Below are 26,235 nucleotides of genomic sequence, written 5' to 3' on the forward strand. Positions count from 1 at the left end.
GAAAGAGGGCTGCTCAGCGCCTCCGGCCCCTTTAAAAGCACAGCTAGACCGGCTGGGACCTATTTCGTGCGGAGGGGGCGGAGCGACAATCAGCGCGTCCGGGTCAACTGCGGCTGCGCAGAGCTCCACTTCCGGCCCCGCCCCTGAGAACCTGCAGCACCGACTGTCATGGCGCCCGGACTGTTAGGTTTGTGCGCTCGCCGCCTTTTGGCAGCAGCGGCGACCCGAGGGCGCCTGGCCGCCCCGGTTCGCTGGGAATCCAGCTCTGCTAGGGCTGTGATCGCTCCGCCCGCCGCGGTGGGGAAGCGGGAGCCGGAGCCGACAGTGCGCTGGCAGGAGGACCCAGAACCGGAGGACGAAAACCTCTATGAGAAGGTGAGAGAGGGGAAACGGGACGCCGGGAGGGTCAATCGGGGGCGGCGGACGGGGCGCCGTAGAGGACTTTCTTAGGCGGTTGGGGATTGCGCAACGGGTAAATCCTCGAGGACTCGTGTGTTTTGCCTAGCTTGTCCTCATTTCCCCCGCGTTATCTTCGGTGCAGAGCCAGAGGCGAGGCTGACCTTATTTTGCAGAAAAGTATCCAACCCGATAGGACGCTTGCGCGGTGCCAGTCTTCTAAGCATTTTACATACGTTAACTTATCTGATGCTCCAAACAACTCTGTCTTTTCGGTACTGTTGGTATACTCCATGTCCAGGTGATGAAACTGAAGCACAGAGACGCCAAGTCCAAGTGACTTGCCCAAGTTCACATAACTGAATGCGCGTCAGGACACATGAGGTCCCCCCCAGGTCTCCTGTGCTGGGTAATAGCAGAGGCTCTGAAATCAGAATGCCTGGGCTGGAATACAGGCACTGACAGTTACTCACCTCAGTGACCTTGGGAAGCAACTTAACCCCTTAGTGCCTCAGTTTCTTTGCGAAATGGGAAAAAATATTAGGACACCTTTTTAAAAATGCTGCATCGTATAATTAAATAAGTCAAAATGCTCAGAACAGCATCTGGCACTTAGTACGTACTCAGCATTTAGAAGGTGTTACTTAGTTTTCCAACTTGCTGGGATATTGTGAAGTCTGTTTGTGAAAAGGCCTGACACATAAGAGGTATTTCATCAATATTAATTTCCGGTTGAGGGGCTTGGATATACAAGAGGCTCATTCATTCTGTAAATAGAAGAGTCAGGGACCCACTGAACTCCAGGCACAGGTCAGGGCCCTAGGGGTCCAACAGTATAGAAATCAGATAAAGCCCTTGCTCTTATGTAGCTTATACGATAGTGGAAAACACATAAGATAAATATGTCAAACACTTGGAAATGGTAATATAGAGCATGTAATTGGTAATATAAGATAATGTGATATACAGGATCTGTGGGATGCTACTTTGGTAAACTAATACCTGCTGGAAAGAATGTTAGGCAGGATAAATGGATCGAGAGAGACTTGGGGGTTGGGGGTAATTTTATTAGGTTGAACCATAGGAAATGGCCAATAGTCAACCATCTTTGAGTAAAGAAAATGGCAGTTTTTGATAGTTAAACTTAATAGACAATGTGAAGAGGGAATGCCTCTTAAGAGAAGATGAGAAGCCAAAACTTTGAATAAGGAGGCCGATCCAGGCATGACTACATGGGGGGGGGAAAGGCTTTCCAGGCAGAGGGAGCAGTAAGTGCAAAGGCCCTGTGGTGGGGAGGAGCTTGACAAGTCCTAAGAGCGGAAAGAGGGGAATTTAGGGAGCAAGGGGAGACTGGTTAGAGGTGAAACTGGGGAACAGCTCACACATGGCCAGCATAAGGCTTTGTGGAGCAGCGGGAAGCCCTGTTGACATCTTCTCCGTCCACAGAACCCTGACTCTCATGGCTACGACAAGGACCCCGTTCTGGATGTCTGGAACATGCGGATCGTCTTCTTCTTCGGTGTCTCCATCGTCTTGGTCTTTGGCACCACCTTTATGGCATATATGCCCGACTACAGGTTCATGGGGTGGCCGAGAGAACGGGCTGGGTGGGGGCAGAGGTAAGGGTGGAAGTCGAAGGGGACTCTGCCAGGAGTCCTGTCCTGTACCCTTGAGGAATGGGGGGCTGAGGTGGGGATTGCTGTCCAGTGAGGCTTTCTCATGTCTTCCCTCTCCCTTGCTGTTGCCTCCAGGATGCACGAGTGGGCCCGCCGGGAAGCTGAAAGGCTTATAAAATACCGAGAAGCCAATGGCCTTCCCATCATGGAATCCAACTGCTTTGACCCCAGCAAGATCCGGCTACCAGATGAGGATTGATTGGATGCCCAGCGGACCTCAAGAAGCACCACCTTTTCTACCCCCTGCCTGCCATTCTGCCCTCTCCGCAGAGCACCTTATTAAAGAAACCGAAAATCTGACTGGCTGGTGTTCATTTTGTTGCGAGGGGGTTGTGGGAGCCGGGGTGTCAGACCTTAAGAGGGCCACTGCAGCCTTTCCTGGGTGTTCTGGTTCTCTATTGCCGTGTAACAAGCATCCTCAGACTCAGTGGCTTAAATGACAATTTAGTATTGTCTTTCATGGTCCTATGCTTGATGGCTCAGGTAGGCCTTTCTTAGGGTCAGATGGTGGCTGGGGCTGAATTCATTTGAAAGCTCCACTGGGCTGGACATCCAAGATGGCTTCTTCACTCACAGGTCTGGCGCTTCAGTCTTCTCCCAGGGTGCCTCTGTCTCCAGGCAGTTCCTTCAGGTCCACCCTCCCCACCCCAAGGGTAAACACTCTCCCAACTTGTAACGGTGCAGGTTCATTTGTCTAGTCCAATACTTCATGTAAGTGCATGGAGACATTTTTGCATCTGACTGCTTTCATTTAGCACTATGTTTGTGAGATCCACGTAGTTACATGGTCAGTAGTTACATTACTGTGCTCTCTTCCATTGTGGGAATAGACCACACTTCATCCGTTCTAGTGTCAGTGGGTATTTGGGCACTTCTCTGTCTGGGGCTATTAAGAATAATTCTTGCCCTAACTGGTTTGGTTCAGTGAATAGAGCTTTGGCCTGCGGACTGAAAGGTCCCAGGTTCGATTCCAGTCAAGAGCATGTACCTTCACTGCGGGCACATCCCCAGGAGGGAGTGTGCAGGAGGCAGCTGATCAACGTTTCTACCCCATCGATGTTTCTAACTCTATCCTTTTCCCTTCCTCTGTAAAAAAATCAATAAGAATAATTATTGGAGTGACTGAGGTCATAAGCAAGATTCCTGTGGCCGTGGGTCCCTATGGATAGTCCCAGCCAAGCTGCTTTGACCACAAAAAGATGGGCTTGGTGATGGGTTGCACCATGGGCATGGTCGCTGGGGCACTCTTTGGCCCCTTTTTCTGTCCCAGGATCGGAATGTGGGGTCAGAAGCTGATGGCCTCAGGAAAACTGCAATGCCAAGTGGTGGCACCTTTGGCACATTCATGGCTATCCGGATAGGCCTTTATGCTAATCAGCAATGGTTGCCCACATCTCCATCCCATCAGTCCCAGCCCATGTACTACAATAAAAAGACAGTAAATAAAATTATTCTGTGAACATCTTTTGATGGACATATGCACTCATTTCTCTTGGGCATATATGCATCTGGGAACAGAATTGCTACCATGGGGTAGACAGGTGATGAGCCTTAGTAAAGCATGCCAGTTTTCCCAACTGCAATTCCCCCTTTTGCAAATGCTCCTTCCTCACCATTGCTCAGCATTCTCCATCTTTCTCATGGTAGCCATTTTGCTAAGCAACTGGCCTTGAACAGACTACATTGGGATGAAGAGGTGGGTGTTGAGTTCCTCCTGTGTGCCAAGCCCTGACAATGCGCCAGGCACTGACAGTCACCAGGATCTCTGTCCTCAGGAATTTCCCAGGGTGGGCATGGTGGCCAGTAGGAGTGGTCAGACAAAAACATGCTTTCACCCTACTGTTTGACCCCAAGGATATTTGAGCCATGATATCGATATTTTAAAATACGTTTTATATTGAATATTAGAGAGAAAGGGAGAGGGAGAGAGAGTTAGAAACATCGATGAGCAAAAAACATCAATCAGCTGCCTGCTGCACACCCCCTATTGGGGATGTGCCTGCAACCAAGGTACATGCCCCTGACCGGAATCAAACCTGGGACCCTTCAGTCCACAGGCCGATGCTCTATCCACTGAGCCAAACCGGCTGAGTGAACCTTGATATTTTAGACCCAGCTTTGCTCCAGCAACATAACAGATATACACCTCCATCCTGCAGTTGAATAGAGCCTTTATTATGTGCAAGGCTCAGTGAACAAGACCGGTAAACTACTTGACTTCAATCCTTGTCTCAGGGGGGAGCTGAACTAAGATATTCTCAGTTCTCAGGAAGTTTGCCTTAAGGTGATGAGTAAGACTGAGAGTACACAGCACGGAAATGGGCAAGTTCCACCAGAAGGCTGGCTGGCTGGAATGTTATGATTACTGGAATCTCCCAGGAAAAGAATGGCTAGGGATGAGGTTATGGAGGTGGTCATAGGCCATACCCCTGAGGCCCCCATGGCTGTGGTTAGGAGGAGTTTATAATTTTACACACTACACAAAGTTAACCAGAAACCTTCAAGTTTCTGCTAAATATCAGCTTCTCAGAGAGGACTTCCTTCTTTGAAATGCCACCCCTGACTATTCGTTCTCCACATTTTTGGCGGAGTTTCTCCCCTCCACAGCACACACACATTGTGGTCATGCTGCCGGGAATTAAACAAAAAATAATCTGGCTTTTTATTTTAACGAGAGACGCAGGAAGAGGAAGGAGGAGAGGAGAAGAGAAAGGAGTAAGAGAGAGAAAAGGAGAGAGGGGGGGAAGGAAGGGGAGGGTGAAAGAATTCTTCAGAAACTCTCAACCCATCAAGATGGGGCAAGACTGGTGTTAGGAGTGGGAGAGGGGAGGTAGATTCAAACAGATTCCATTTTAAAGAAAAATACTCTCTACACACACTACCCAGCCTCTGAACCACCATTTTTCTTATGTGGAATCCACTTTCCGGGCTTTCCAGAAAGTTCTACTCACCTTACAAAGTGGCCTCTTTGGGGGAAGCTTTCATTTTGAAAAACAAGCTCAGACAGGTCGGTTTGGGATCTGACCCTGAAAAAGAGTTTTGATTAATAAAAGTTACCATTTTTAGTTGAAAGTATTTTGTCTGATGTAAGTATAACTGCACTTGCTTACCCTCCACTTCTATTTGCTTGAAATATTTTTTTTTCCATCTCTTCACCCTCAGTCTATAATTTGTAGGGCAAAAGTAGGTTTACAATTGTATGCAGCAGTTTATTCTTGAATTATTATTTATTAATTATTGTATTATTTTCTGTACAAACAGCTGTAATGAGTCTCTTTTAGGCAGCATATTGTTGGCTCCTGGTGTTTGTTTGTTTTTAATTCATTCAGCTCTCCTATGTCTTTCAATTGGAGAATTAATCTATGTATAAAGTAATTATTGATGGGTAAGGAGTTACTCTTGCTGTTTTGGTAATTGTTTTCTGGCTGGTTTGTAGATCTGTTGTTCCATTAAGCTTTAAGTATTTTAAATTATAACGTCCTATTTTAAATTGATAACAACTTCAATAGTATTCCTAAACTCTACAATTTTATTCATATCCATCACAATCTAGGTAATTGATAAAGTTCTTATTTTGTATATTGTGCAACCAAAAATAGATGATTAGTTATGGTTATTTTTACTACATTTACTTTTTAATTTTAAACTACAGTTGTATTACGTGCTCTTACGGAAAACACAATTACAGAAAACTTAAATATATTTTCAAAAAGTCACACATGCGCGAATACATGTCCCAGCCAAGATTCAACTTGGGCGGTCTGAATGAAAGCCAATCTCTGAAGGCTACAAGTGAACAGCAAACTAGCAGGCGCTTTGACTTCATCTTTGAAACTGTTTTGGACCCGCTCCAGGTTTTTGTTTTCCCTAGTGCGGCTGCGCAAAGACTACTTCCCCCCCCCCCCCCCCCCGCCGCTGCTCACAGTCCGGGAAATCAACATTGCTCCACTCCATCGCCTCCTTCCCTGCCTGGTTGGGACTGGGCAACAGAACAGGACACCTAAAAAGGATCAGCAGAAAGCAGCGGCGGGGGCGGGGGGGGCGGGGAAGGGGGGAATGGGCTCAGATCCTCCAGGCAGGCCTGCTTGTCTCTGTGTCCTTAGAGGGCCTGAAAGAGGCAGAGCCAGTTGTGACAGGTCTGTGGGCTCTGATGTCAATCAGCTGTTCATCAGAGCAGCATTGACACCTTTAGAGCGTGGGCTCTCCAGCTGACAGCCAATCAAGAGCTCCTGCTTTAAAGCCCAGGCTGGGCTGAGCAAGAGGGTAAAGGGCTGATTAACCAGCGTTGATTGACACCTCGACCTGTCTTTAAGTGCAGGTTGGGGGGGGGGCGGTGTCTGGACCCACCCATCTCCCAGGTCATGGTGCTGGAATGGAGACTTGACCCTTCTGAACCAGTGAAAACATCTGAGCTTTGTCCTTTGGGGAATTGAGGGTAGGGTCTTGCTTTGACTGACATGCTTATCATCCAATAAGCGTGTTTGCTTGAGCTGGGGGATGGGGCCATCACTGGTTGCAGGAAAGGAGGGGTCTTGTCCTTGACTGACCCTAGTTTCGCTTAGCAAGGAAAACAAGGAAAACCAAATTCCACGAGTAGCTGCCCACCCTCACCTTATCTGTTTCTAAAAAGGCTTGTGATACTTTAAAAAGTTTGAAAATCACAAATTTGAAGCAATTTAACTTTCCCATGCTGGACAGAAACTTACTGCATCTCTCAAAAAACAGCAGCCCCTTAGAAAGGTGATCTTAGGAGTGGGACCAGGAATAGAAGGGGTTCTCAGAAACAGCTTTACGGCAGTTGACAACAAACTGGAACTTGATTTGATGTTTGAGGGCCTGAGAGACTTTGACAGAGGGTTTCTGGCAAGAGTGATGGGGTTTCTGGGGACAATGATGGGGGTCTGGGGGTCAGTAATAGATGGTTACTAGTTGTCACCTTGGGTAACTCATGTAGACGCCCATAGCAAGGGCCTGCTCTCCCATGAGACCATCTGGAATTCAGCTGCTGATGCAGCCAACTGTCTTTGCCTCCTGGACATGGCAATGCATCCACCATCAAAGACTGGATACTGTAAAAGACTCTTATGTTTTTAACTAGAGGCCCGGTGTGTGAAAATTCATGCACTGGAGGGGGGTTACCTCAGCCCAGCCTGCCCCCTCTCACAGTCTGGGAGCCCTCAGGGGTGGGAGGTGACTTGGTGATTAGGGAGAGGTGATGTCCCATCACACCTCTGCTGCTGCCACTGCCAGCAACACAAGCCTTGGCCAGCCCTGGTTATCTGAGCCTTGGGCAGCTAGGGGGACTGAAGAAACTGGGGGACTCCAGAGGCAGGTGCACGGAGTGGCCAGACCCACCTGGGGCAGGCCCGGCTGTGCCATGTGCCTGGCACCCCAGCAGGGCTGAGAGGACTGGGCAACACCATCTTTGAGGGCATGGCAGTCAATTAGCATATTCCCTCCTTATTGGCTATGGGTGCCACCATCTTCGTGAGGGTGTGACAATCATTTAGCATATTCCCTCTTTATTAGATAGGATGCAGATGGTTTGCAGTCTGACAGTGGTGTACCCAACAACGGGCCAATAGTCAAAGTATTTGGTAGACATTGCAGCTCCCTACCATCAGCAGATATCTAGTATTGTTGAATGTTAAACAGCTTTCTACAAAATGGAATAAAAAGGATTTCAGACTCTACCTCTCTTACCTCCTCCTGATCCATATACCATAGTAAGGCAATTTGATCTTGGAATGTGGCTGTCCCTTAAAAGGGGTCACCTCCTGGATAAAGATCAGGACAAAGGGGGTGGATTATAGAGATCTATTTTGAAAATTCAGGATTCAGCCCATTTTTGGACATGATGTATCTTTCCTTCCCCTCACAGCAATCCCAGGTCAGCCTGGTTTGTAACCTCCAGGTGACAGCTCAGCTCAAAAGGGGCTTAGGGGATTTGAATTGAATTATGGCTCAGTCACCTACATTCTCTTTCTGGATGGACATGGTCCTAGATCATAGGGTTACCGTAGAGTGAGGCTTGGGGTAAGACTTCTCTTGTTGGATGGACACAGTCTTTGATCATGAAGATAATGACCACTTGGCTGAATAAGTTGTTCACTGAGTTCTATTTATGTCTTCTATTTTGGTCCACACTGACCAAAATAGAAGACATAAAAAAATCTGTAAATTTTATAAAAGTATCTTTGATCCTCTGGCAGCTGACCTTTCTGAATGATCAGATAAAAGTGAAGTTATAGGCATTGGGATGAAACAGAATAATTACATGGCAATGGACAGAACGTACTTGGAGCAAGAACGCCTTAAAACCTTGAAAGGTGCAACATGGGAAGAGGATTAATGCTCTTTGTCCCCTAGATTGAGCACTACACCTGATAAAAGAATCATATGGTCTCCCAGAGTCAAGCAGCAGGTGCAGCCTGCAATCTGACCTGATTGCAGGTTGGTCATCATTTCCTTGGCATGAAAACCACAGAAAAACCCATGTGAACGTGGCCAGACATATTCTGGTGTGCCTGATGCCATCCATGTCAGCTCCTGAACACGGCCCTCCCTCTTGCCTGTACAAACACTTGGGCCAGCATGATCTTGTTTAGATCTCACTGATACAAACGCATCTGCTTCTCCTGATACCTGAGTGGTCTCGGATTATGCCATGTTTAGCAATTGGGCTACAAGCCTTGGATGAAACCACCCATGGGATATAACCAAACCAATGGAATGATGATCCTAGTCAAGTTGAACAACAAATTCTGAAATTAAGTGAATCATGTCCCTTCGGGTTACATGTCTATATATGGGGAAAGAGTGATGAACAAAGTGTCTCTCCATTGGGAAAGGGGTTGCTTTTGGACCCACATATTGCCCCCTTGTCATTATTGACAGTGACACCAAATATCTGCAAGTCAGTCTAGATTATTTTGTGTGGGTTGCAGTATATTATCCTGGCCTTAGACTACTTTCTGGCTAAGAATACATAGCCCTCACCCTATATCACCTTGGCCATTTCTCAGGGTTGTATGGACAGCAAGCGACCTTTAAGGAATGAGATAATGCTTCCGTCTAGGATAGGGGTGTCGAACTCAATCAGAGAAGGGGCCAAAATCTAAAATCCAGCCTAAATCGCGGGCCGAATGGTTTACTGAACAGTCATAAACTGTCATTGTGATGGAAACGCAGCGGAGTGCAGTGATGACAGCGCGGTGCGGGCCACATTGCAAGGCCTGGCGGGACGGATTTGGCCCGCGGGCCTTGTGTTTGACACATGTGGTCTAGGACAAGGAGCAGGCTGACTTTCTCAAGCTCAGCATTTCTTTTCCATAGAACAGAAGAGGAGGAAATACTTCCTAACTCATATTATATTGATATTAATTCCAAATATGGTAGAAATAAAGAAAACTAGATGCCAATATCTCTAATAAACATAGATGCAAAAACCCTCAACAAAAATGTTAGAAGTTTGAATCTAGTAATATATAAAAAGACTAATATACTATCACCAAGGGGGTTTTATTCCAGGAATGCAAAAATCTATCATAATAACACCTAAAGAAGAAAAACCACAAAACCATATCAATAAAGAAAAAAGTATTTAAAATATATCCAAAACAATAATTTAAAGGAACCCCTCACAAACCAGAGAACTATCTCAACCTGAGAAAGGGCATCTCCAAACAGACTTACAGCTAACATCATATTTAATGGAGAAAGACTAGGAACAAGGCAAGAATATCTACTTTTACTATTCCTATTTAACACAGCACTAACAGAGTGCAATAGGGCAAGAGAAAGAAACACAAATATGCAAATTGTAAAGGAAGAAATATGGCTGTCTTTATTCACAGAAGACATTTATAGATCCAAAGAATTCCAGAGAAGCTACAGAAATACTCTTAGAACTAATGAGTTTAGCAAAGTCAGATACTAGTTCAATCTACAGACACCAATCATACTTTGAATGAACAATTGGAAACAAACAATTTTTAAATAATCCTATCTATAATAGTTCCAAATAATGAAATAGTTGGATATAAATCTAACAAAACACATCTTACAAAATGCTGATGAAAGAAATTGAAGAATGTATGCCAACTACAACTAAAAAAAAAAATCAAAGAAGAATAAATCATTAGGAAGACACGCTGTGTTACTGGATTAGAAGACTAAAAATAGTAAAGATGCCAATTCTCTCCAAATTATTCTATAGATTTAAAGCAATTCCAATTAAAATTGCAGCAGAATTTTTTGCAGATATAGTCAAGCTGATCCTAAAATTTATATGGGATGCTAAAAGAACTAAAATATCTAAAACATTTTTTAAAGAACAAATAAAAGAAATTTTAAGGCTAATGTAAGGTGATATAGATCAGATCAGATCAGTGATTTCCTGGAGGTGGGAGCAGGCATACAGAGGGAAAGGATTACAAAGAGATACAGGGAAAGTCTTGGGGTAATGGATAGATTCATTATCTTGCTGGTGGAAACAAACATCAAATTGTGTACTTTAAGTATGTGTAGGTCAATAAAGCTATTTAAAAATATTCTTTCCAAAGTAAAATATTACTTTTATACCTACTAGGTGGCAGTTGGAACCATAGGTGTTGTCAAAGTGTTTAATTCAGATCCTTTAGCAATATTTTATTTCTTATCTTATTATTTTTAATATATTTTATAGATTTTTTACTGAGAGAAAGGAAGAGGGATAGAGAGTTAGAAACATCAATGAGAGAGAAACATCGATCAGATGCCTCCTGCACAACCCTCACTGGGGATGTGCCCGCAACCAATGTACATGCCCTTGACCAGAATCGAACCTGGGACCTTTCAGTCCGCACGTCTACGCTCTATCCACTGAGCCAAAGCGGTTAGGGCACAATATTTTATTTTTAAAATAACATATAGGAAGAGTAAGATGAAGGTAGGTTACCATTGCAGCACATTTTATAAGATTATGATGAAAATAAAAAGGAACATAATTACAGTAAATCTTTACCAGATTGCTTTTTATTAGTTTGAAGCTTTCAGTATAGTGTGAAATGCAGAATAAAGAACAGGTACAGTCTCTTCCCTCTGCCGCCATCCACCAGCAATTTGTAAAGGATCAAGAGGCTGGTTGACAGTTGAACAATTCTTGACATTTTTATTGTACCTTTGCAGAAGGCCGTCTAGTACGTTATCAAACCCACCTGCCACTCCTTGTTAAAAATCTCTACATTTAAAAGAGAGTAAATGAACATATAATTCTGTTATAACATCATTGCTTCAGTTTTTGGTAACTATTGTAGATTGAAAAGTCAGCTCCAGAATTCTCTAGATGTCGGCAACAGTAGGAAGGCCTGTCACTCAGCCTATGTAAGGACGGGGAGGAATGCCTTTGACTCCCAGGCCAGTTATCTGTTAAAAAAAGAGAGAATCTGTGATAAAAAAGTAATCCATAGGTATTTTTTTTCAAAAACACTTTTATGATTTGCATTATATATTTAACCACCTGTTATTTTATTCCCTATCACAAAAAGGAATTACTTGATTAGGTACTTATGATCGAACCCAATTTTCCACATAGATAATAATCTAACTAGCAACCATTTACAACTAACTGGGATTTAAAGCTGAATTTATTTCTATCATTTCATACCTATTAAGAAAGGGATTTGAGCCAAATGATTTCTAAATTTCAGCTCAAAAGGTCTATACTTTTTTTTTATCAGTATTTGTTTTGCAAAAAAGTTAAAAACATGAAAATATTCTTGTGACATCAAAACAATCAACTAATCTTATTCATTCACTATATACTTATATTGATTTCAGAGAGGAAGGGAGAAGGAGAGATAGAAATATCAATGATGTGAGAGAATCATTGATTGGCTGCCTCCTGCATGCCCCCCCTCCCCAATGGGGATTGAACCCATAACCTGGGTATGTGCCCTGAGGGCCTGTGCCCTGACTGGGAATCAAATCCTGAATCAAAGTGGGAATTCAGCCATGACCCCCTAGTTCATAGGTTGATGTTCAACTATTGAGCCACACTGGCCGGGCCAATCAACTGATCTTATAAACATGTTTCAAATACTGGTTGTCCAAGCCCATTCTACTGATTTACAGAATTTCAGCAAACACTACTGAAATAAAAATTATTTTCTAAGGACTGTAAAAGGAGTCTAAAAATATTGTCCTGGACTTCAGGTAACTTTCAGTCTAGAAAGTCTAAGAATAATGTTTTCCAATGTAGCATGATGAGCTTAAAATGCTAACTAGAACTGTGTCTTGGAAGTATGAAAAAGCACCGATCACTTGATGATACTTAACTGAGGATCTCCCACCTCATCCTTAAGGAAAAGAAATAGCCAGATCACCTTGAAAATTCCACCAGCTTCCGGTTGCCACAGAAGACCCTCAGGGTCTATTCCTTCCCGGGCACAGGTCACGTACATTTCAGAGTAATCCTTCCCTCCAAAGCAACACGAGGTTGTTTTATCAACAGGCAGCTTCACAGTTTGGAGTCTTTTCCCTGGAGCACCAAATATTGTATTTAAAGTCTACTTCTAGCAAATTTCCAACCAGCAAAAGCTTTCAGGACCCTTTACAGAGTAATAGAAGAGTTTAAAGAAGGTGGTGGAGGTCACGTTTCAGCCATGCATTGCACCTACCTTCCCTGACAATTTATTTGTTTTGGGCAAAAGGACTTATCTGCACAAGAAAAGAAGTTCTGACCATAAATTTGGGGCTATATATTTGGACTTTATGTCTAAAATCATCCAATAGACACCTTTGAATATAGGGTATCCCCCCCCCCCCCAAGTGTATACATACACTTTGAATAATTCTCAAGGCAGTGTTTATTAAAATATATTTTATTTTCAAAATAGAGCTATCAGGCCCTAGCTCGTTTTGCTCAGTGGATAGAGCATTGGCCTGCAGACTGAAGGGTCCCAGGTTCGATTCTGATCAAGGGCACATACCCGGATTGCAGGCTCGATCCCCGGTAGGGGTGTGCAGGAGGCAGCCAATCAATGATTCTCTCTCATCATTGATGTTTCTATTTCTCTCTCACTCCCTTTCTGAAATGAATAAGTATATTTTTAAAAGTTGAGCTATCAGCAGAAACCGGTTTGGCTCAGTGGTAGAGCATCGGTCTGCGGACTGAAAGGTCCCAGGTTTGATTCCGATCAGGGGCATGTACGTTGGTTGCGGGCACATCCCCAATAGAGGGTGTGCAAGATGCAGCTGGTCAATGTTTCTCTCTCATCGATGTTTCTAGCTCTCTATCTCTCTCCCTTTCTCTCTGTAAAAAAATCAATAAACTATATATTTTTTTAAAAGTTGAGCTATCAGTTGTTATAGTGTGTATTCATTTTGGGGGATATCCTGTATATTGCTGTCTAACTTCATTAATGATGAATTTTCTCCAGTCCCTAGTGTCTGGTGTTTTCTAGACATGAGGAGGATTTTCCATTGTTCTGTGAGCCTACCTGTCTCAGGATCTAAACGAATCACTCTTCCTCCATTGTAACAGGCCACCCAGAGCTTCCCCTCAGCATCGATACACATTCCATCTGGGATATGTTCGTCTTTCTCCAGCTTGTAAACACTTCTGCGGTTGGCTATGGTTTGAAAAAAAGCACATACACATACATCCCCAATACAACAAGCTACTCAATACTAAGCATCAAACAATGAGCAATCAAGTGATTATAAATACTGATCATGTCTGCTTATCTGGGTTCTAGTGTATGGGAACCACAGGTGGGATGGTTCAAAAGGATTCCTAACTTTAAACAATGACCACATATATGATGGGTACCCCACAACAAAGGATTTGGGGTGGATTCATCCTCTAATTTGGGTACAGACATGTCTGTAGAAGCTTTCAGAGGAGAGAAAAAAGAAAGTAGAATTCTTTTTAAAAAAATGATTTCAGAGAGGAAGGGAGAGGGAGGGAGAGAGAGAGAGAGAAACATCAATGATGAGAAATAATCATTGATCAGCTGTCTCCTGCACACCCCCTACTGGGGATCGAGCCCCCAACCCAGGCATGTGTCCTTCCTGGCTCATGGGTAAATGCTTAACCACTGAGCCATGCCAGCCAGGCAGGAAATAGACTTCTTAATAAAACACCATTATCCCCTATCCAGTTTAGCTCAATGGACAGAGCATTGGCCTGCAGACTGAAGAATCCTGGGCTTGATTCCAGTCAAGGGCACATGCCCAGGTTGCCAGCTTGATCCCAAGTAGGAGATATATATATATATATATATATATATATATATATATATATATATATATATATATATATAATACCAATAGATATTTTTGAGGCTGACTGAATTGAACCCCTGCATGACCACCTCAGATGTATAGGGTGTCCCAAAATATGTATACACACGTTTTTAATAACTATAAAGGCAGTGTTTATTAAAATACATTTCATTGCCCTAACTGGTTTGGCCCAGTGGATAGAGTGCTAGCCTGCAGACTGAAGAGTCCCAGGTTCGAGTCCAGTCAAGGGTATGTACCTTGGTTACGGGCACATCCCCGGTAGGGGATGTGTAGGAGGCAGCTGATAGATGTTTCTAACTCTCTATCCCTATCCCTTCCTCTCTGTAAAAACCCAATAAAATACATATTAAAAAATAAAATAAAACACATTACATTTACAAAATGGAGCTATCAGCTGTTAAAGTGTGTATACATTTTTTGGGGCACCCTGTACTTCAGCCTGTGGTTAGACCTTTGTAGTTTTACTTACAAAAATGCCTACTTGGATTAACCCCAAGATCTACAATAGAAGACAACTCAAGGTGCCAGGTGGCCATTCATTCACAAAAACTAGTACAATGTATGAGTACTGTTTCTGCCTGACTAATGCTTCATAATCACCTTATCAAAATGAAATATTAGAAGTTTCTTTCTGAAAGAATGAGTATTCTGAAATCAACTAGCTGGCCTTAAATGGGGGAATCAGAGTATCAAAAAAACATCAAAATCCAGAGAAACTTTACACTCCAAAATGCAGGACACTACAGCGATAAAAGTGAGGCATAAGGAAAAAATAGTAAAACCATGCATAAGTAAGATGGGTAAAAAACAGTCATAAAAAGAGCACTAAATATTTGAAGACAACACATTTGTACTGGAATGTTTCACCTCTGATTAAATCTACAAAAGAATCTTGTGATATTTTTCAAGTAATTTTTTAATTATTAGTTTTGCTCTTGTGGTTTGGCACCTTTCATGAAACAGTTTCAAGTAATCCCTTCTAAATTCTTGTCAGTAATTCCTTCCTCCCAGTTTCCAACTATGGCTCATTTAGAGCCCATTGATGGACTTGAACAATCTGTAACTACTTTAAAAAAAACAAAACTTTTCCATTAAAAGAAAATCCTCACCCAAGGATGGATGGATGGATAGATAGATAGATAGATAGATAGATAGATAGATAGATAGATTTTTAGAGAGAGAGGGAGGGAGAGATAGAGATAGAGGTAGAGGTAGAGGTAGAATAGAGATAGAGATAGAGATAGAGATAGAGATAGAAACGTTGTGAGAGAGAAATATTGATCAGTTGCTCCCATATGCTCCTAATAGGGGATCAAACCCACCAACTACGTATGTGCCCTGACTGGGAATTAAACCTGAAACCTGTTGGTGTATGAGATGACACTCTAACCAACCGAGCCACCCAGACAGGGCTACTTTTCCATTTTGAAAGGTTGTTAGTCTCTGAGCACTTGTCTCTTGTTAACTGAAGTACAAATAAGAAATAGTAAAAGAGACATATCAACCCCAAACTCTATTTTTCTGTTCTTTTAATCACTCCACTGTATATTATTTGCCTTTAGGCACCTCCTGGTAGAAGAGGATCTATTCTACAGTAAACCTCTTTCTAGCGATGGTGGCAAGAAAGGATTAAAGAGCTATCCATGTTATGCCTACTGAGGCTTGACTGCATCTTCAAGTCTGTGTAATCATTACCATACTGGGATATCATTGGACAGCTCTCTATTTGACAAAGTAAGGATCTTTACCCATGGGTGGAGGGACAGGCAGCTTACTAATGAAATACATATGAAAAAATATGAGCAGTATTAAGAACAATAAAGAGAAAGTACATACAGATCTTTCCTGTCTGCACGTCATAGTCAAAAGCATCCACGGAGTAGGACAGGCTGTCTATGTAATAGAAGATCTTGTGGTCCAGGGACCAATCCAAGCCGTTGGAGATGTCCACCTGGTCAAAGTACTTTTCCACATGGTGGTCAGGAAAGAGGCAGTACAGGGACCCTTGGCGCCGCTCCAGAACTCCTGGGGCTGTCTCTTCAGCCATAGTGCCTACAAAAACCAAAGACCGCTGAGCCCAGCCTCACAGCATCTCGCCCATGGTGGCACTATCTTTTCTTACCAGGGTTCCTTCTCATGATTAAATCAAAGAATTTATTCAATCCCAATCAGGTTTGATTCCCAATCCGGGTCCTATATTTTTATTTTTTAAAAATATATTTTATTGATTTTTAACAGAGAGAAAGGGAGAGAGATAGAGAGCTAGAAACGTCAATGAGAGAGAAACATTGACCAGCTGCCTCCTGCACGCCCCCCACCGGGGATGTGCCCGCAACCAAGGTACATGCCCTTGACCGGAATCGAACCAGGGACCTTTCAGTCCACAGACCGACACTCTACCACTGAGCCAAACCGGCTTCGGCTGGGTCCTATATTTTTAAAAAATGACAACTACCACCCAGCTGGGGTGGCCTAGTGGTTGAACATTGACCTATGAACCAGAAGGTCATGGTCAGGGCCCACACTCATGCTGCAGGCTCAATCCCCAGTAGGGGGTGTGTTGATTCTCATCACTGATGTTTCTCTGTCTCCTTCTCCCTTGTTTCTGAAATCCATAAAAATATATAAAAATAGCCGAAACCGGTTTGGCTCTGTGGATAGAGTGTCAGCCTGTGGACTGAAAGGTCCCAGGTCTGATTTCAGTCAAGGGCATGTACATTGGTTGCTGGCACATACCCAGTAGGGGGTGTACAGGAGGCAACTGATCAATTTTTCTCTCTCATCGATGTTTCTAGCTCTCTATCCCTCTCCCTTCTTCTGTGTAAAAAATCAATCATATATATATATATATATATATATATATATATATATACACATATAAAATAAAATATATATTTTAAAAATATATTTATATGAAAATAAAAAATGACAACTATCTTGTTTGTAGTGCAGATCAAAACTACACAGGTCCTAGTTCCAGATAAGAAGGAGTTCATCCACACCAATCTCATTTTCTCCCACTGAGCACAACTATACAACTTGGTCAAAATGCAAGGCATAGCTGTTTGAGAATTCAGAAAAGTAAAGGTGAGGAAGCTCAGAGAAGAGCACCAGATTTTACAGTACCACTTAGTTGGTGTGGAGTTCTCCATTTTATCCTCCAGGATGCCCCAGCATCCTGCAACTGAATTTAGTACCGCCTGGAACTTGGAGTGCTGTAGGGCAGACAGAGATCCAAGAGAAACCCTCTAGTTGTGGCTTCAGGATCAGAAAAGAAAACAGGTTCAGAGGAGCAAAAAATACCCTGGTTGCTGGGTTTCTTGCCCCAGCCTTACAAAGCATCCTGGAGAAAAGGCTGCACATAGATGATTAAGAAGGAGGCCAAGGCCAAAACCGGTTTGGCTCAGTGGATAGAGCTTCGGCCTCCAGACTGAAAGGTCCCAGGTTCGATTCCCGTTGGGGGCATGTACCTTGGTTGTGGGCACATCCCCAGTAGGGGGTGTGCAGGAGGCAGCTGATTGATGATGATTCTCTCTCATTGATGTTTCTAACTCTCTATCCTTCTCTATTCCTCTCTGTAAAAAATCAATAAAATATATATACATTTTTAAAAAGGAGTCCAAGGACAAAAAATAGTTTTGAAAGGCATTGGGGGTCAGAGGAGCTTCCAGCTGAAGGAGCTAGAAGACTCTCCTCCTTGACCAAAGACCCGTGCTTTTATTAAACACAATTTGTCCCAAGACAAGGTGGAAATATACGCTTCAAAGGGTGAGGTTTCAAAGGGTACAGAGCATTGTCAGTTTGGGGAATAGTCTACAGCTGTTCAGGTGTTTGGCCAACAGGAGGCAATAAAATGCCCTGAGCTGTCTGGCAGCTAACAATCATCCTATTCAGGGTTGGGGGAAGTGCCGTTTAGCCATTTCCAACAGGTGAACTACATGTGACTCAACCCCAGTGAGCTCCCCAAGCTTCACCAACCTTTTTGTAAAACTCCTGCAATTACTGCATGCTGGCATTGGTTTTGGCATCTGGGTATTTTTCAAATTGAATTTATCGGGGTGACATGGGCCAATAAAATCATACAGGTTTCATGTATACAACTCTGCAACACATCATGTGTATATTGTATTGTGTGTTCACCACCCCAAGTCAAGTCTCCTTCCATCACCATTTATCTTCTAGCTCCCCCTACTCCTCTCCTTCTGGCAATTTCCACTCCCTTTTCTCCATTCTCTCACGCATCGGTCCCCAGGCAATTCTGCAGCAAGGGTAGCAAACAGTAGTGTGTCCAGCAACAGAAAACTACAGGAACCAAATCTCTGAGGGAAGGGGTCATTCTGCTCCACTTGGTGAAGTCACTGCTCCAAAAGGGCAGAGCCCAACATGGTTGCTTGTATGTTCGCTCTCTCTGTCCTCCTGCCATTTGACCTAGGAGGGAGAACAATCATAGGTATGGTGGTTTCAGGCTGGAGGAATGAAAGGAGAGCTCCAGCAAGCTGGAATGTACCCAGAGAGAGCGAAGAGGGATGTTGCACAGGAATGCAACCCCACAAAAGTGTCTGTGATCTGGACTCATATGCTACTTGCACAGGCATGGATATGGTTCCAGTGAGCATACCAAACACTGAGAGTGGTGCTGTGGATAGAATTCCTTCTAAGTCTCAGACTGACCACTGAGTGGCATGCATGTGGGACAAAGCCTAATGGCACCTGGGAGAAAGCAGGTTGGAACTTGTGGTCCAGGGTCTGAGCCTAAACATACAGATTACCTACTAAAACAAACATATAAACATTCTTTATAGAATTTAAACAAGACTCAGGATCTCATAACGTAATAGTAAAAATGACCAGGACACTGTCCAAAATTACTTGGCAACACAAAGAAGCAGGAAAATCTCAACTTGTAAAGGAAAAGAAGCAACAGATGCAGAAAGCAACATGGCACAGATGTTGGAATTATTTAACAAAGATTAACACAGCTTACGAGCAATTTGTAAACAGTCTTGAAATAAAACTCAAAATAGAAAATATCAGCAAAGAAATAGAAGACATAAAGGATAATCAAATAAGTTTTAGAAGTGAAAAAAGAAAATAGCTGAACTAAAATAATTCACTGGATGGACCTGACTGAAGAAAAGATATGACAGAGGAAAGAGTTGGCATACATTATGTTAAGTCAACAGAAATTTATTTGAATCTGACCAAGAGAGAGAATAAAGATCGAAAAAAGCCCTGACTGGTTTTGCTCAGTGGGTAGAGCGTCGATCTGCGGACTGAAGGGTTCCAGGTTGGATTCCCAGCAAGGGCACATCCCCAGTGGGGGGTGTGCAGAAGGCAGCTGGTCAATGTTTCTCTCTCATTGATGTTTCTAGCTCTCTTTCCCTCTTCCTTCCTTTCCTCTCTGTGAAAAATCAATAAAATATATTTTTAAAAATTACCATACAAATTTTAGTCTGTTAGGGACAGAAGCTGAAAGAATATCTGAAGTTTTTCTCATGGGATTTATTTTTTTTAGTGATACAAACGACTCTGGTTAATAAAAGAACCCAAGACGCTGTTACCACTAACGCAGTGAGACCGTTATCAGTGCTGTGCTTTTGGGCCAAGCTCAGTAAGCAGGTGCTAGAGATAAACCATACCAGCAAAGTATCTCCCAGCGGGATCCACCTTCCCATCATTGAAGCGATTATTTTTCTTGTCTTCATCTATGGTGGCCAGGACGCTGGCTGACTGATCTTCCCAGTCCACGGCACAGAACTTCGTTCCAACTGTGGCGACATAGCCTCCGGCCTGGCGGAGGGCCACGGAGCTGACAGGGGCATCTGCAGAGGCAAAAGCAATTGTCAGGATGCAGCACGCAGCCCGGGGCCTAGCAGCACGCTGAGCCTATCCTGCCACCTGCCGTCTGAAAGAGGAATTGCAGCTCTTTCGACAGGGGTGTGCTCTCTTCCTTCTCTTGACCAATGAAGGGACACTTGTCCCTAATCAACTCCAGGCACCGTTCTGGACAGCAGGCACAGAGAGGTGAGTGAGAGCCAGCCCTTTGGAAGCTCCCGGTCTAGCAGAGAAGTAGAACCATAGCAGCCACAACAAGTTCAGAGGAGGATTGCTAACTGTGTGGGGGGTGGGGGTGGGGGAGGGGGAGGCACCCAAGCAGTTGTCACAGAACCAGAGATGCTAAATCTGTCCGCTCTCCAGGAAACGCAGAGACACGCTGTGTAGTTTCAGCAGCCAGGCTCTGTGACATGCCTCTCTCCTTCCGGTACAGGGCTATCCTCTTAAGGGGCCCTATTGCATTACAAATTACATACAAATTTAAACTTCCCCCTGACTGGTTTGGCTCAGGGGATATAGCATTGGCCTGTGGACTGAAGGGTCCCAGGTCAAGGGCATGTGCCTTGGTTGCAGGCACATCCCCAGTAGGAGCTGTGCGGGAGGCAGCTGATGGATGTTTCTCTCTCATCGATGTTTCTAGCTCTCTATCCCTCTCCCTTCCTCTCTGTAAAAAATCAATAAAATAGCCCTTTTCCCCCACCGGAGTTAGGCTCGGCCTGCAGGTCTGTGGCAAGCCGCGGCCGTGGGGCTCTCCTCCGCAGGATGGGGTTTGTGAAAGTCGTCAAGAACAAGGCCTACTTCGCCCAAGCTGGTTTGGCTCAATGGTAGAGCGTCGGTCTGTGGACTGAAGGGTCCCAGGTTCGATTCCAGGCAAGGGCATGTACGTTGGTTGCGGGCACATCTCCGGTAGGGGGTGTGCAAGAGGCAGCTGGTCGATGTTTCTCTCTCATCGACATCTCTCTATCTCTCTCCCTTCCTCTCTGTGAAAAATCAATAAAATATATTAAAAAAAAAAAAAAAAAAGAACAAGGCCTACTTCAAGCGATACCAAGTGAAATTCAGGAGACGGCGAGAGGGTAAAACTGATTACTGTGCCTGGAAACGCTTGGTAATCCAGGATGATAGTTCGCGTAACCAACAGAGATATCATCTGTCAGATCGCTTACGCCCATATAGAAGGAGATATGATAGTTTGTGCAGCTTATGCTCATGAACTCCCAAAGTATGGTGTGAAGGTTGGCCTGACAAATTATGCTGCAGCATATTGTACTGGCCTGCTGCTGGCCGGCAGGCTTCTCAATAGGCTTGGCATGGACAAGATTGATGAAGGCCAGGTGGAGGTGCCTGGAGATGAATACAACGTGGAAAGCATTGATGGTCGACCTGGTGCCTTCCCCTGCTATTTGGATGCAGGGCTTGCCAGAACTACTACTGGAAATAAAGTTTTTGGGGTCCTGAAGGGAGCTGTGGATGGAGGCCTATCTATCCCTCACAGTACCCAACGATTCCCTGGTTACGATTCAGAAAGCAAAAAATTCAATGTCGAAGTACATCAGAAGCACATCGTGGGTCAGCACATTGCAGATTATATGCCTTATCTAATGGAAGAAGATGAAGATGCTTACAAGAAACAGTTCTCTCAATATATAAAGAACAACGTAACCCCAGACATGATGGAGGAAATGTATAAGAAAGCTCATACTGCTATACGAGAGAATCCAGTCTATGAAAAGAAGCCTAAGAAAGAAGTTAAAAAGAAGAGGTGGAACCGTCCCAAAATGTCTCTTGCCCAGAAGAAAGATCGGGTAGCTCAGAAGAAAGCAAGATTTCTCAGAGCCCAGGAACGGGCTGCTGAGAGCTAATAACCAAATCACAATTTTCTATGATTTTTCAGAGACAATAAACATATTAAGCAAACAGAAAAAAAAAATCAATAAAATATATTTTTAAAAATTTAAACTTTATTTAAATTAAATAATTTGGATAGTAGTCTCCAGCTTCTTACCTGAAGGCGTTAAGGAAAGAGCCTATAGCACCTCATTATGGGAACACAGTGGGGAATGGTGCCCCCACTCACAGAGGAAGAGCGAAGTGTTGACCTTCCAGAATGTACTCCTGGGTCCAAGTGGGAGAACCACAGGCCTGGCTGATATTTTCCAGTGGGTAGAGCATCGCCCCTCTCACTGAAGGCTCACGGGTTCGATTCCTGGTCCAGAGCATGAACCTGGGTTGCAGCTTTGGTCCCTAGCTCTGATCAGGGTCTGTGTGGGAGGCAACCAATCAATGTGTCTCACATTGATATTTCATTCTCTCTTTCCCTCTTCCTCCCTCCTTCCCTCCCTCCCTCCCTCCCTCCTTCCCTCCCTCCTTCCCTCTCTCCCTTCCTTCCTTCCTTCCTTCCTTCCTTCCTTCCTTCCTTCCTTCCTTCCCTCCCTCCCTCCCTCCCTCCCTCCTTCTTTCCTTCCTCTCTCTCTAAAAGTCAATGGTGAGGATTATTGACAAAAGTGGAGGAAACAGACAGCTCGACAATCCAAGTTTTAAAGCCTATTCGGCTGTAACACGAAGGTCCCGGAGAAAAGATGGCTGGCTGGGTGGATCTGAGCCCGGCCTTCCTCCTTACCCAAAGTCACTCGATGAACCTGCTTGCTAAGCAGATCCCAGCGGCAAAGCTTCTTGGAAGGAATGTCCACGAAGAGCAGCGAGTTGGATGCTTCCTCCCACACCGGAGACTCCCCGCAGCGGCAGTGCTCCGGGAGGACACACTCAATGGTGACGGAGCTCATGGTCAGGGGATCTGTTGGGGGTGACAGACACAAACCGGAATGGGATCTCACGGAGTGGATTCAGGGAGCATCTGGCTCAGACCCTGGTGAGCTGCCAATGCAGACTGAGTTGTTTTTATTGGAACCAGAAAGGCTGGGCGCACTTTCCCCAAATCAGAACAAAATCTGTAACGTGACCCGAGGAGATGTGTCTGAACAAGAACTATGAGCTGGTAGGTGACAGCATGAGGCATCTTCATTCAACTCACCAGGGCTTTTCTTTAAGCTGTCTTTTATTATTTTTAAATACTGATCTCTGAACACATAATAATCTGGCCACTCAGTGTATATCCTATATAATAAAAGGCTAATATGCAAATTGTCCCCTCAACCAGGAGTTTGACCAGCAGGCAGGTTGGCCAACTGCCCATGTCCCCTCCCCCTGGCCAGGCTGGCCGGACCCCACCCATGTACAAATTCATGCACCAGGACCTACACACACACACACACACACACACACACACACACACACACACACACTGAGTGGCTAGGTTATTATGCGTTCAGAGATCATAATAATCTGGCCACTCAATGTATAATATTATTGATTTCAGAGAGGAAGAGAGAGGGACAGAGAGATAGAAATATCCATGATGAGAGAGAATTACCAATCGGCTGCATGTGCCCTGACCAGGAATTGAATCATGACCTCTTACTTCATAGGTTAACGCTCAACCACTGGGCAATACTGGCCAGGCCAAGGTATCTTGAGAGAGAGGAGAGAGAGAGAGAGAGAGAGAGAGAGAGAGAGAGAGAGAGAGAGAGAGAGAGAGAGTCCAAGATATTGGTGACCCTCAGAGAGCCAGATGCAAGGTTGCTCTTCATGCCAAACCCAGCCGCTGGTGGGGTGAGGGGCAGGGGGGTGCCCTCACTGCTGGATCCTCTGGGTGTCGGCAAGACAGTCACCTTCGCCTGCTACCTCCCATGCTTGATGCTGATTCACTCCCCTGACTAATCCTAACCGTAACCCTAACCCTAAACCCTAACCCTAACCCCTACCCCTAATCCCTAACCCCTAACCCTAACCCTAACCCTAACCCCTAACCCTAACACTAACCCAAACCCCTAACCCGAACCCCTAACCCGAACCCCTAACCCTAACCCTAACCCCTAACCCTAACCCTAACCTTAATCCTAACCCCTAATCCTAACCCTAACCCTAACCCGAACCCCTAACCCCTAACACTAACCCCGAACCCTAACCCTAACCCCTAACCCCTAACCCTAACCCCTAACCCCTAACCCTAACCCTAACCCTAACCCTAACCCCTAACCCTAACCCCTAACCTTAACCCGAACCCTAACCCTAACCCTAACCCTAACCCTAACCCCTAACCCCTAACCCTAACCCTAACCCTAACCCTAACCCCTAACCCTAACCCCTAACCCTAACCCTTCAGTCTGCAGGCCTAAGCTCTATCCACTGAGCAAAACCGGTTAGGGCCCAGGTTCTGGTCAAAGGCATGTACCTTGGCAGCTGATTGATGTTTCTCTCTCCTCGATGTTTCTCTCTATCCCTTTCTCTTACTCTCTGTAAAAAAAAAAAAAAATAATAATAATAATAATAAAAAAAATTAGTAAAATATATTAAAAAACAACAACCTGGGACCCTTCAGTTCCCAGGCCAATGCTCTAGCCACTGAACCACACTGGCTAGGACCCAAGGCTATGTTTTCATTGATTCTTAGAGAGAGTAGAAGGGAGAGGAGAGAGACAGAGAGAGAAACATCAATGTGAGAGACACACTGATTGGCTGCCTCCCCAGGGGGATCGAGCCTGCAACTGATACATGCCTTTGACCGGAATAGCACCCAGGGCCCTTCAGTCATTGGGCTGACACTCTATCCACTGAGCCACACCAATCAGGGAAAACTGCATTTTTGAAAAAAATATATGTATATTTTATTGAATATTTTACAGAGAGGGATAGAGAGTCAGAAACATCGATGAGAGAGAAACATTGACCAGCTGCCTCCTGCACCCCCCCCCCCCCCACACACACACACACTGGGGATGTGCCCGCAACCAAGGTACATGCCCTTGACCAGAATCGAATCTGGGACCCTTCAGTCCGCAGGCTGACGCTCTATCCACTGAGCCAAACCAGCCTGGGCTGCATTTTTTTTTTTTAAAGAAACAGCGCAGGCCCAATAGGCCTCAGTACCACCTGCGGCTCTTAGCACTGCAATCCTCCTGACTGTTAGGACTGCCCGGGCTCCAAGGCCGCGGGCTCTGTGTCTGAGATAAAGCTCACGATCAGGCTCGGGGCTTGCACAACAACAGCGGCTTTTAACCCCACCCTCGCTCCCTTCTGCAAGCAGGCGGGGGGTAGGCGTGGGGGGGCTGGCCCGTGTCTCTTTCCTGCCGTGGCCCCCAGAGGGCCCCAGGAAGGGGTCGTGGCTGACAGCTGGCAGCCCGCGGGCCGGGCTGGAGGGGGTGGGGTGCGGGAGCTGGGAAGCGGCTCGGCTGCACATGGGTCCCGGGCAGGGAGAGGGAGAGGGGGCCCTGGCGTCCCGAGGCCGCAGGTGGCAGCGAGGCCTGGAGCTGAGGGTGAGCCCACCTGGTGTCTCTGTGGTCGGGATGATCCAGTCGGTGCCCTTCCCGCTGGCTGCCTGAGCCGGTTCAGCTCGGCCTGTACCCAGACCTTTCTTCTCCCGCTGGGGGGGGGGGGGGGGGGGGGAAGCGGGCGGGTGACTTCTGGGCGGCTCAAAGGTCAGGCAGTGCAGTGGGGGGGGGGGCTGCCACTCAGAAGGTGGAGGGGAGGGGAGGGGAGGGGACCTGCAGGACCCAGAGCTGTCCTCTTCCGCCAAGGCGGGGTGGGAGGGAGGAGGGGAGGGGCGGGGGAGGGCGGGAGAGAAAGGCCTGCGAAGCCGCCGGGCAGGGAGGCGGGCTGCGGCATGGAGCTCAGGAAACCAAAGCTTTGGAGTTGGAGGAAAGCTCAGTTCCTCTCTTAGGCAAACATTGTTAAAATGCCCCACAGAGATCGGGTGGACGGTCAGGTCCAACAAGCAGGTCAGTAAGGAAAGAACGAAGCAGTTAAAGCCTCTCTTGCTAGTGGAGAATGATGGCTGAAGGCCAGCTCTTTTAAAAAAATATATTTTAAAAAATATATTTTTATTGATTTCATAGAGGAAGGGAGAGACAGAGATAGAAACATCAAAGATGAGAGAGAACCACGGATCCTACACGCCCCCTACTGGGGATCAAGCCCGCAACCG

General features: G+C 45.2%; 3 protein-coding genes and 1 pseudogene across 5 annotated transcripts; 3 read left to right on the forward strand and 1 right to left on the reverse strand.

The window, feature by feature from the left end:
- Positions 1 to 124: 124 nt before the first annotated feature.
- Positions 125 to 2,372, forward strand: NDUFB11 (NADH:ubiquinone oxidoreductase subunit B11). Its single transcript, XM_036460654.2, has 3 exons — positions 125 to 375; positions 1,843 to 1,973; positions 2,148 to 2,372. Exons 1-3 carry the CDS (start codon positions 169 to 171, stop codon positions 2,269 to 2,271), a joined length of 462 nt encoding a protein of 153 aa, XP_036316547.1. The 5' UTR covers positions 125 to 168; the 3' UTR covers positions 2,272 to 2,372.
- A 174-nt stretch (positions 2,373 to 2,546) lies between these two features.
- Positions 2,547 to 3,974, forward strand: LOC118731705 (annotated as a pseudogene).
- Positions 3,975 to 11,069: 7,095 nt separating this feature from the next.
- On the reverse strand, positions 11,070 to 25,681 carry RGN (regucalcin). Of its 3 annotated transcripts, none has more exons than XM_036460638.2 (7): positions 25,578 to 25,681; positions 22,816 to 22,992; positions 20,000 to 20,182; positions 16,197 to 16,412; positions 13,553 to 13,684; positions 12,437 to 12,591; positions 11,070 to 11,477 (listed from the first exon to the last, which is right to left on the reverse strand). In XM_036460638.2, the coding sequence occupies exons 2-7, from the start codon at positions 22,976 to 22,978 to the stop codon at positions 11,427 to 11,429; spliced, it is 900 nt and encodes a 299-aa protein (XP_036316531.1). In that variant the 5' UTR covers positions 22,979 to 22,992; positions 25,578 to 25,681; the 3' UTR covers positions 11,070 to 11,426. The 3 variants fall into 3 exon arrangements, with proteins under 3 accessions (XP_036316531.1, XP_045426379.1, XP_045426381.1); XM_045570423.1 differs by having other exon boundaries at positions 22,816 to 22,989; positions 25,578 to 25,680; XM_045570425.1 differs by lacking the exon at positions 16,197 to 16,412 and having other exon boundaries at positions 25,578 to 25,658.
- On the forward strand, positions 20,878 to 22,114 carry LOC118731782 (60S ribosomal protein L5-like). The gene is given in 3 exon segments (XM_036460639.2): positions 20,878 to 20,987; positions 21,226 to 21,314; positions 21,316 to 22,114. Coding segments are annotated over 3 exon segments (861 nt in total). The 5' UTR covers positions 20,878 to 20,957; the 3' UTR covers positions 22,058 to 22,114.
- Positions 25,682 to 26,235: the final 554 nt, after the last annotated feature.

Source organism: Pipistrellus kuhlii, unplaced genomic scaffold (genome assembly GCF_014108245.1).
Source record: "Pipistrellus kuhlii isolate mPipKuh1 unplaced genomic scaffold, mPipKuh1.p scaffold_m20_p_32, whole genome shotgun sequence".
NCBI lineage: Eukaryota > Metazoa > Chordata > Mammalia > Chiroptera > Vespertilionidae > Pipistrellus > Pipistrellus kuhlii.